Source organism: Leptodactylus fuscus, chromosome 8 (assembly GCF_031893055.1).
Source record: "Leptodactylus fuscus isolate aLepFus1 chromosome 8, aLepFus1.hap2, whole genome shotgun sequence".
NCBI lineage: Eukaryota > Metazoa > Chordata > Amphibia > Anura > Leptodactylidae > Leptodactylus > Leptodactylus fuscus.
Window position 1 is genome coordinate 7,784,601 of NC_134272.1, and position 12,143 is coordinate 7,796,743.

At 49.5% G+C, this 12,143-nt stretch overlaps 1 protein-coding gene across 5 annotated transcripts in view; it reads left to right on the forward strand.

Moving 5' to 3' along the window:
* MAPK8IP3 (mitogen-activated protein kinase 8 interacting protein 3) overlaps positions 1-12,143 on the forward strand; it is a 50,600-nt gene that overhangs the window by 18,420 nt on the left and 20,037 nt on the right. For 3 of the 5 annotated variants that reach the window (XM_075284883.1, XM_075284885.1, XM_075284884.1), the window contains exons 6-11: positions 464-487; positions 1,625-1,769; positions 3,172-3,406; positions 3,678-3,780; positions 3,860-3,978; positions 11,950-11,967. In XM_075284883.1, coding sequence (XP_075140984.1) covers positions 464-487; positions 1,625-1,769; positions 3,172-3,406; positions 3,678-3,780; positions 3,860-3,978; positions 11,950-11,967 — 644 coding nt within the window. The remainder of the gene's footprint in view (positions 1-463; positions 488-1,624; positions 1,770-3,171; positions 3,407-3,677; positions 3,781-3,859; positions 3,979-11,949; positions 11,968-12,143) is intronic. The other 2 variants (XM_075284887.1, XM_075284888.1) reach the window with 2 other exon arrangements.

Below are 12,143 nucleotides of genomic sequence, written 5' to 3' on the forward strand. Positions count from 1 at the left end.
CCGAGGCCTGAGGACGCCCATACACATGAATGTCAACCAAATGTATTAACTTTGCCTAAGCGACTCCTATGTACTGTGTATGGAGTGTCCCGGGCAATGATTTGCTCCCTTCATGTTTGCCAAGTCTCGATCATTTTGGCATTTTATTTCTCTCTATGTACACATTGTTCTTCTATGTATGTCCCGATGGCTGTTTGTGCAGTGACACATGTGCATGCTAGACCCTGGGGGGCGCTATTTCTACACAGTTGCCCTGTATGAAGCATTAAGTGGTTGGTTGCACACAGCTCCTGACACCCGGCCATGTCTGTGCGCCGCGCTGCTGTCACGCTTTGCTTGTTTGATTCATTTTTTTGCCTATTTCGATGCATGAGACGCCATCTAACCGCTGTTTTCTTGTCTTGCTTCTTGTGCTGTGTCGCGGCTGTGTTTTGGGTGTTTTGTCTGTGAATTCTCACTGCAGTCACCGCCAGTCATGGAGGAAGAGGTAAATGTCACCGTCACCGTGAGCGGCAGCAATGTCGGCTCACTTGGTTGTCATCCAATCATCCATAATGGTTATAGCGAAAGCCGAAAACTCTTCTCTATTTCTCTCCTTCAAGGAAAGATCCAGAATCACAACATGTCATTGTATTGTTCCATCTAAAATGAGAAATGATGCAGCTTTGCAAATGGTTAAAGATCTCCTGTCGTTCTGTGTCTACAGCTCCTATGCTGGCCTATGTGTCTACATGGTAACAGACTATGACCCAGACCCATGTACAGAGATCCTGCAATTGTATAACCTTCTGTTCTCTGCATCTTACTAACATACATGTGGTAGGATTGGAATAGAAGAGAGTATGACTGCAAAATCTGACTACACAGGATCTGTTTGTAGTCTGTTATCATAGATACGCATAGGTCTGCATGGACGCTGTAGACAGGAAACAGATGCAGTACTATATGGGCCAGTCGTATAATAATGTTCAGGGTCTTCATCATCCAGTTTACGTTGCAAAAAGCCTATTGCTCCCTTATCATGAATTAGACAGCTTGCACAAGGCCACACGGCCGGCTATGACCAAACGGCACAGTCAATGGGGTCGTGTTGTGACCCACAAGGTGCCGCGACTGTGACCCAACCTTGGATTTGTGCACAACTCCATTCACTATCAAGAATTGCAAATGGCAGCCAGACAGTAGTGCCAAAAGTCGCCCATGGATTTTAGGGTTAAGGGCCAAGCATATAAACCGCCACTTCTACTCTACATCGCTATGATAGGGGGTCAGGTGGGGGCCATGGCCAGAGGAGTTGTCAACCCTCCCAGATTTTCCAAAATAGTTGCAACAAATGTGGCCATGTCCCTGCCAAGAAGAGGGTGGGCCTGGTGGTTTAGGGGTGAGCTCGGTCAGGGGGGGCCAGGGCCAGTAACAATTGGAGAAATGGGCTTACACGTCCTTACCGTATTTTACCAAGTTCACGGTTAGTAAGTGTGCATGTCCCAGAGGAGGGATAAGGTACTCACCAAATATTGACCCCCGGGACATCCACCACCTTAATCCAGACGATACTTGATGCTATATAATGTTCTTCCTCCGTATTACTCTGACCCTCTACCATATTCTGTTCTCTATTCCTCAGCCGAAAGGAGCGCCCAAATTCTCTCAACGTCTTTTCCCTGGCGGACGGAATGGTACGTGGGCAGGTGGGGGGGAAGATGACCCCGAGCTCGGACCACTGGCACCTGAGTGACCTCAGCCAGCTAAAGTCCAGCTTCAGTTACAAGGTTGGCTCAGATATTCATGGGAACAGTTTCCCTGTGTTTTCATTACAACGCCATCTCATCCATCCTTGAAACGGACATCAGTCATGTGGAAATCCTGTAGACCCCTTGAAATGGTAATATTCTGCCACTAGAGGGAGCTCACTGCAAAGGGGGGTAGTAGAACCCTCGATGAGCGCTACGCTGAATCAGCAAGCGGTGAGCGCCCCCTAGTGGAGGCAGAATTGTTTATTCTAAAGAGGACCTTTCACCACCTTCACCAACTCGATCTCTTTTTGTTTTTTGCTTCCTCTCCACTGATTCTGGCACAATTGGAATTTTTTCCTCTGGGCCCCGCCATTCCTGAGCAATCCTTGCTGTTAATTTTGGTGCCTGATATGCTAATTAGACATTCTAGTGTCAGGTAGGAGCAGGCAAAGGGGCAAGACTCAAAGCTCTTATATGGTCTTCCTTTGATTGGAGCTCTGTGTCACGCCCCCTTGACTTCACCTGCCCAACCCCACCCACTTGACACTGTAGAGAGTCTAGTTAGTATATCAGGCATCAAAACTAACTGCATGGATTGCTCAGGAACGGTTGGAGCTAGAGAGAAAATGCCAACTGTGCCGGAATCAGTGGAATGGAAACTATTAAGAATTGGAATTGCTGAAAGGTTCTCTTTAACTTGATATAATAAGCCTAGGATCACATCTCATTGTGTAGATGTCGGAGCATGCATGCAGTTTTATATGTGTCCCATACCCAGAATCCTTTGCATTCTATTACCTGCATGTTCATCTTGTTCACCAGTTCTTTGCTCCTTGTACAATCATACAGAATTCAAGGTTCCATTTTCTCCATCTAATCTGTAATAAGTAACTTGTCGAGTCTTCAGGGATTTCATTGGTTCCATTCAATATCATAAACTGAATATGACAATTGGGCCGGCTAATGAGTTGGCTATTATCTGGTTAAAGCCGCCCCGTCTATGCCGCTACCAGAGGCGCCATTTGTAGCTCCATTTCTTTACGGATCGCGGGCTCCCCACGGCCGAGGAACTCGGAAGCCTGAATAAGGAGCCTGATCTCATTCTCATTAGAGGGTGGGGATTTAAAGGGGTATTCCAATCTTATAAAGTGACGGTAGGTCATACCTTCCATCATGGCGCCCTGGCCACTTGCAGCCAATCCCATTCACTTTATTAGAGCCATGTACCATCGGTGGTCCCAGTGGTGGGGGTCCTAAGACTATGCCATCTTCTATGATAGGGAATACCCCATTATTGACAGCTATCAGACTGGTGATGGTGGTGTACGCCCCAAATATGGCGCCCATACATTAGACATTCCCTTTAAGAAGCGGTGCCAGTGTTACTACATATGTAATGAATAACTGAGACATTACTGTCTATTCAATCGTCTGCCAGGATGAGATGTCCGAATCTGGCCAGTCCTCAGTGGCCGCCACCCCGAGCACCACTGGCACAAAATCTAATACCCCGACCTCCTCCGTCCCGTCGGCAGCGGTAACCCCTCTACACGAGAGCCTCCAACCCCTCCAAGACTACGGCATGTCTAGCAAGAGCAAGAGATCGCGAGAGAAGCGAAACAGCCACAATATGGAGGTGCAAGTGACCCAGGAAATGAGGAACGTCAGTATAGGTAAGACCACCGAGTCTTTGGAGACCATTGTAGATCCATATATCTTACCATCAAGGTCGCAGTCGGGGGAGCGGTCATGGCGCCTACCAGTTCAGGGGGTCCAGCTCTTCTTAAATATAAGGTGGTGGTAGTGATGACTATGGGTGATAGTAGGGTGCCCCTAGATGGTGGGGTGCGACTGGTTGAGAGGCATTAGCAGACCCGTGCCACCAATGGTCACGTCATCCATCTTTGAGATACTTCCAATACTAATCATGAGAGTCTGGCACAGGTATGGGCAGCAGCGATGAATGGTCCGACGTCCAAGACATCATCGACTCAACCCCAGAGCTGGACATGTGCCAGGACCCCCGGCTAGAACGTGCCGGGACCAGGTATGCACCCAAATCTTACAGACTAGAATTGCTTTATATCCCGTCTTTCCTAAGCCAATGTCTGACATGTTTTCCTCAGTCCCACACAAGGCATCGTGAACAAAGCCTTCGGAATCAACACCGATTCCTTGTACCACGAGTTGTCCACGGCTGGGTCAGAGGTCATTGGCGACGTTGATGAAGGAGCCGATCTACTTGGTAAGGACAGACTGGGCTTTCATTTTTGGCATGGATTCTAGTGCAGAGGTTCATATGGTGTCGGCAGTCAGATTCAGATGGGATCAATGTCACAACCTCATTGGCTCACGTCGCCCAATTTATGTGCTCGGAGAACGTCCATTGACAAGAAACATCTAGAAGAAGTGACATAAATGGGGCATGAATGGGCCCCAATGCAGAGCTGTACTAGGCCCCAGCTATAAGGCATCATTATATTGGGCAGAGACCCATTATAAGCCCCTATATCCGATGGCACCCTCTGTACCCCTTCACGTTACGCCCCTGGTCCATAGTATGAATTATCATTGGTCTTGAGTCTCCATTGAGTCCGCGCTCGCACTCGGTACCTCCCCATGTCATGTTGTGGCAGTCACGTTCCCTTGCACGTCCTCTTATTTTTAGGCTAGCGCTCTTATTCTGTTCATTGTAGTCACTGACTGACCCGCTCTTTCCCTCTGTTTCCCTTCTCTCCCCCCACCCCCTCTTATGTCCATGTACATCGCTGGACGCTCTTCATAGGAGAATTCTCAGGTGTGTACGCTTTATCATTACGCCTCCTGTCTGTTAATTCCTACAATTTTCCCAAATTTCCCATCTAACCCCTGAATGAATGGCGTTTCCTTTTTCTGGCTGGTAAATCGCTGTCGGCTTTGACTAACCAGCTCACATTTCACTTGCTCTTAACTTTACAGACTGGCACAAGACCTACGTACATTTGTAAAATAATTCTAAAAACAGCGCCACCTCTGTCCAAAGGTTGTGTCTAGTATTGCAGCCAGTTCTATCGAAGTGAATGGGGCTGAGCTGCAATTCCACATACAGCCTGTGGAGAGGTGTGGAGCTGTTTTTCTAATCCTTGACAATTCTCTAAGATTGTTTTAAGGATGTTTTAAGGTAGTAGAGCTGCTGCCCTGAGGGGTTCATCTCCTGCGGGGCCACGTTGTGTCAGGACGTGGACCCCAGGAGACCCTCTGGTGGCCCCTACTGCTGTAACATTACACAGATTTCCCAGTTTGCTTAGTATCTCTGCTTGCTGGCAATGAGTAGGAACATTATAGATTACAGACAAAATATCGTCCCCGCTCGTACAGGTGTAGGACTCGTCGCAATGTGTCAGAGCTCCGCCTTGTAAAGAAGCCCTTAGGCCACGTGATGTCCGCCATTAGACAGGTGTCTGTCCCGATCAGTCCTGCATACATGAGCGCAGTCTTACCATTGTGTCCAGGACAGGTCAGGATGTCGTATCAACCAAGAGAGGCGCCATTCACTGACAGCGAGCAGAGAGATTGGAGATGATGAGCTGAAAGCGTTAATTTACAAACAGGAGCCTTAAGTAATACAAAGAAGAATAGTGACAGATACAAGCGGTGCTGCAGTATAAGCTGCATACTAACACAATACTTCACCACTGGAAGACATGGCTAGGTGTATAGTGTATACAGATACCGGGGTGTCCACTATAGGGTGCTGCATGGCTAGGTGTATAGTGTATACAGATACCGGGGTGTCCACTATAGGGCGCTGCATGGCTAGGTGTATAGTGTATACAGATACCGGGGTGTCCACTATAGGGCGCTGCATGGCTAGGTGTATAGTGTATACAGATACCGGGGTGTCCACTATAGGGCTCTGCATGGCTAGGTGTATAGTGCATACAGATACCGGGGTGTCCACTATAGGGTGTTGCATGGCTAGGTGTATAGTGCATACAGATACCGGGGTGTCCACTATAGGGCGCTGCATGGCTAGGTGTATAGTGTATACAGATACCGGGGTGTCCACTATAGGGCGCTGCATGGCTAGGTGTATAGTGTATACAGATACCGGGGTGTCCACTATAGGGCTCTGCATGGCTAGGTGTATAGTGCATACAGATACCGGGGTGTCCACTATAGGGCGCTGCATGGCTAGGTGTATAGTGTATACAGATACCGGGGTGTCCACTATAGGGCGCTGCATGGCTAGGTGTATAGTGTATACAGATACCGGGGTGTCCACTATAGGGCTCTGCATGGCTAGGTGTATAGTGCATACAGATACCGGGGTGTCCACTATAGGGCGCTGCATGGCTAGGTATATAGTGTATACAGATACCGGGGTGTCCACTATAGGGCGCTGCATGGCTAAGTGTATAGTGCATACAGATACCGGGGTGTCCACTATAGGGCGCTGCATGGCTAGGTGTATAGTGTATACAGATACCGGGGTGTCCATATTGGGTGCTGCATGGCTAGGTGTATAGTGCATACAGATACCGGGGTGTCCACTATAGGGTGCTGCATGGCTAGGTGTATAGTGTATACAGATACCGGGGTGTCCACTATAGGGCGCTGCATGGCTAGGTGTATAGTGTATACAGATGCCGGGGTGTCCACTATAGGGCGCTGCATGGCTAGGTGTATAGTGTATACAGATACCGGGGTGTCCACTATAGGGTGCTGCATGGCTAGGTGTATAGTGTATACAGATACCGGGGTCTCCACTATAGGGCGCTGCATGGCTAAGTGTATAGTGTATACAGATACCGGGGTGTCCACTATAGGGTGCTGCATGGCTAGGTGTATAGTGTATACAGATACCGGGGTGTCCACTATAGGGTGCTGCATGGCTAGGTATATAGTGTATACAGATACCGGGGTGTCCACTATAGGGTGCTGCATGGCTAGGTGTATAGTGTATACAGATACCGGGGTCTCCACTATAGGGCGCTGCATGGCTAAGTGTATAGTGTATACAGATACCGGGGTGTCCACTATAGGGTGCTGCATGGCTAGGTGTATAGTGTATACAGATACCGGGGTGTCCACTATAGGGTGCTGCATGGCTAGGTGTATAGTGTATACAGATACCGGGGTGTCCACTATAGGGCGCTGCATGGCTAAGTGTATAGTGCATACAGATACCGGGGTGTCCACCCTAGGGCGCTGCATGGCTAAGTGTATAGTGTATACAGATACCGGGGTGTCCACTATAGGGCGCTGCATGGCTAAGTGTATAGTGCATACAGATACCGGGGTGTCCACTATAGGGTGCTGCATGGCTAGGTGTATAGTGTATACAGATACCGGGGTGTCCACTATAGGGCTCTGCATGGCTAGGTGTATAGTGTATACAGATACCGGGGTGTCCACTATAGGGCGCTGCATGGCTAGGTGTATAGTGTATACAGATACCGGGGTGTCCACTATAGGGCGCTGCATGGCTAGGTGTATAGTGCATACAGATACCGGGGTGTCCACTATAGGGCACTGCATGGCTAGGTGTATAGTGTATACAGATACCGGGGTGTCCACTATAGGGCGCTGCATGGCTAGGTGTATAGTGTATACAGATACCGGGGTGTCCACTATAGGGTGCTGCATGGCTAGGTATATAGTGTATACAGATACCGGGGTGTCCACTATAGGGGGCTGCATGGCTAGGTGTATAGTGCATACAGATACCGGGGTGTCCACTATAGGGCTCTGCATGGCTAGGTGTATAGTGTATACAGATACCGGGGTGTCCACTATAGGGCGCTGCATGGCTAAGTGTATAGTGCATACAGATACCGGGGTGTCCACTATAGGGTGCTGCATGGCTAGGTGTATAGTGTATACAGATACCGGGGTGTCCACTATAGGGTGCTGCATGGCTAGGTGTATAGTGTATACAGATACCGGGGTGTCCACTATAGGGTGCTGCATGGCTAGGTATATAGTGTATACAGATACCGGGGTGTCCACTATAGGGTGCTGCATGGCTAGGTGTATAGTGTATACAGATACCGGGGTCTCCACTATAGGGCGCTGCATGGCTAAGTGTATAGTGTATACAGATACCGGGGTGTCCACTATAGGGTGCTGCATGGCTAGGTGTATAGTGTATACAGATACCGGGGTGTCCACTATAGGGTGCTGCATGGCTAGGTGTATAGTGTATACAGATACCGGGGTGTCCACTATAGGGGGCTGCATGGCTAGGTGAATAGTGCATACAGATACCAGGGTGTCCACTATAGGGCGCTGCATGGCTAAGTGTATAGTGCATACAGATACCGGGGTGTCCACCCTAGGGCGCTGCATGGCTAAGTGTATAGTGTATACAGATACCGGGGTGTCCACTATAGGGCGCTGCATGGCTAAGTGTATAGTGCATACAGATACCGGGGTGTCCACTATAGGGTGCTGCATGGCTAGGTGTATAGTGTATACAGATACCGGGGTGTCCACTATAGGGCTCTGCATGGCTAGGTGTATAGTGTATACAGATGCCGGGGTCTCCACTATAGGGCGCTGCATGGCTAAGTGTATAGTGTATACAGATACCGGGGTGTCCACTATAGGGCGCTGCATGGCTAAGTGTATAGTGCATACAGATACCGGGGTGTCCACTATAGGGTGCTGCATGGCTAGGTGTATAGTGTATACAGATACCGGGGTGTCCACTATAGGGCTCTGCATGGCTAGGTGTATAGTGTATACAGATACCGGGGTGTCCACTATAGGGCGCTGCATGGCTAGGTGTATAGTGTATACAGATACCGGGGTGTCCACTATAGGGCGCTGCATGGCTAGGTGTATAGTGCATACAGATACCGGGGTGTCCACTATAGGGCACTGCATGGCTAGGTGTATAGTGTATACAGATACCGGGGTGTCCACTATAGGGCGCTGCATGGCTAGGTGTATAGTGCATACAGATACCGGGGTGTCCACTATAGGGCACTGCATGGCTAGGTGTATAGTGTATACAGATACCGGGGTGTCCACTATAGGGCGCTGCATGGCTAGGTGTATAGTGTATACAGATACCGGGGTGTCCACTATAGGGTGTTGCATGGCTAGGTGTATAGTGTATACAGATACCGGGGTGTCCACTATAGGGTGCTGCATGGCTAGGTGTATAGTGTATACAGATACCGGGGTGTCCACTATAGGGTGCTGCATGGCTAGGTGTATAGTGTATACAGATACCGGGGTGTCCACTATAGGGCGCTGCATGGCTAGGTGTATAGTGTATACAGATACCGGGGTGTCCATATTGGGTGCTGCATGGCTAGGTATATAGTGCATACAGATACCGGGGTGTCCACTATAGGGTGTTGCATGGCTAGGTGTATAGTGCATACAGATACCGGGGTGTCCACTATAGGGCTCTGCATGGCTAGGTGTATAGTGTATACAGATACCGGGGTGTCCACTATAGGGCGCTGCATGGCTAGGTGTATAGTGCATACAGATACCGGGGTGTCCACTATAGGGCGCTGCATGGCTAGGTGTATAGTGTATACAGATACCGGGGTGTCCACTATAGGGCGCTGCATGGCTAAGTGTATAGTGTATACAGATACCGGGGTGTCCACTATAGGGTGCTGCATGGCTAGGTGTATAGTGTATACAGATACCGGGGTGTCCACTATAGGGTGCTGCATGGCTAGGTGTATAGTGTATACAGATACCGGGGTGTCTAGTATAGGGCGCTGCATGGCTAGGTGTATAGTGTATACAGATACCGGGGTGTCCACTATAGGGCTCTGCATGGCTAGGTGTATAGTGTATACAGATACCGGGGTGTCTAGTATAGGGCGCTGCATGGCTAGGTGTATAGTGTATACAGATGCCGGGGTCTCCACTATAGGGCGCTGCATGGCTAGGTGTATAGTGTATACAGATACCGGGGTGTCCACTATAGGGTGCTGCATGGCTAAGTGTATAGTGTATACAGATACCGGGGTGTCCACTATAGGGCGCTGCATGGCTAGGTGTATAGTGTATACAGATACCGGGGTGTCCACTATAGGGCGCTGCATGGCTAGGTGTATAGTGTATACAGATGCCGGGGTGTCCACTATAGGGCACTGCATGGCTAGGTGTATAGTGTATACAGATACCGGGGTGTCCACTATAGGGGGCTGCATGGCTAGGTGTATAGTGTATACAGATACCGGGGTGTCCACTATAGGGCGCTGCATGGCTAGGTGTATAGTGTATACAGATGCCGGGGTGTCCACTATAGGGTGCTGCATGGCTAAGTGTATAGTGCATACAGATACCGGGGTGTCCACTATAGGGCACTGCATGGCTAGGTATATAGTGCATACAGATACCGGGGTGTCCACTATAGGGTGCTGCATGGCTAGGTGTATAGTGTATACAGATACCGGGGTGTCCACTATAGGGCGCTGCATGGCTAGGTGTATAGTGTATACAGATACCGGGGTGTCCACTATAGGGCGCTGCATGGCTAGGTGTATAGTGCATACAGATACCGGGGTGTCCACTATTTGGCTCTGCATGGCTAGGTGTATAGTGTATACAGATACCGGGGTGTCCACTATAGGGTGCTGCATGGCTAGGTGTATAGTGTATACAGATACCGGGGTGTCCACTATAGGGTGCTGCATGGCTAGGTGTATAGTGTATACAGATACCGGGGTGTCCACTATAGGGTGCTGCATGGCTAGGTATATAGTGTATACAGATACCGGGGTGTCCACTATAGGGCGCTGCATGGCTAGGTGTATAGTGTATACAGATACCGGGGTGTCCACTATAGGGTGCTGCATGGCTAGGTATATAGTGTATACAGATACCGGGGTGTCCACTATAGGGTGCTGCATGGCTAGGTATATAGTGTATACAGATACCGGGGTGTCTAGTATAGGGCGCTGCATGGCTAGGTATATAGTGTATACAGATACCGGGGTGTCCACTATAGGGCGCTGCATGGCTAGGTGTATAGTGTATACAGATACCGGGGTGTCCACTATAGGGCGCTGCATGGCTAGGTGTATAGTGTATACAGATACCGGGGTGTCCACTATAGGGCGCTGCATGGCTAGGTATATAGTGTATACAGATTCCGGGGTGTCCACTATAGGGCGCTGCATGGCTAGGTGTATAGTGTATACAGATTCCGGGGTGTCCACTATAGGGCGCTGCATGGCTAGGTGTATAGTGCATACAGATACCGGGGTGTCCACTATAGGGATCTGCATGGCTAGGTGTATAGTGTATACAGATGCCGGGGTGTCCACTATAGAGTGCTGCATGGCTAGGTGTATAGTGCATACAGATGCCGGGGTGTCCACTATAGGGCGCTGCATGGCTAGGTGTATAGTGTATACAGATACCGGGGTGTCCACTATAGGGCGCTGCATGGCTAGGTGTATAGTGTATACAGATACCGGGGTGTCCACTATAGGGCGCTGCATGGCTAGGTGTATAGTGTATACAGATACCGGGGTGTCCACTATAGGGCGCTGCATGGCTAGGTGTATAGTGCATACAGATGCCGGGGTCTCCACTATAGGGTGCTGCATGGCTAGGTATATAGTGTATACAGATACCGGGGTGTCCACTATAGGGCGCTGCATGGCTAGGTATATAGTGTATACAGATGCCGGGGTGTCCACTATAGGGTGCTGCATGGCTAGGTGTATAGTGTATACAGATACCGGGGTGTCCACTATAGGGCGCTGCATGGCTAAGTGTATAGTGTATACAGATACCGGGGTGTCCACTATAGGGTGCTGCATGGCTAGGTGTATAGTGTATACAGATACCGGGGTGTGCACTATAGGGCGCTGCATGGCTAGGTGTATAGTGCATACAGATACCGGGGTGTCCACTATAGGGCGCTGCATGGCTAGGTGTATAGTGTATACAGATACCGGGGTGTGCACTATAGGGTGCTGCATGGCTAGGTGTATAGTGTATACAGATACCGGGGTGTGCACTATAGGGCGCTGCATGGCTAGGTGTATAGTGTATACAGATACCGGGGTGTCCACTATAGGGCGCTGCATGGCTAGGTGTATAGTGCATACAGATGCCGGGGTCTCCACTATAGGGCGCTGCATGGCGATACTTGCTATATGGCCGGTCTCCAGTCTCTTCCTAACTGCTGCTCTTTTTTCTACCCTCTTTGCTTCCTCCCTTTCTTGCTCCCATGTGGCTGCACTCCTAGTGAGGGATGATTTCTTTGGTAAGGCTGAGGCCTGCGCTCCTCCCGTCAGTCCAGGCCTCCCATTTCTTTTTTGTCTTTCATTTTTCGTTCTTGCTGCAATGAAAGTTATATTTGGGGTCTTTGTATTATTTGTCTGTGATTTCAGGAGTGAATAGAATTCTTGCAGGAGAGAGCAAAGTGCTGAGCTGTTACTC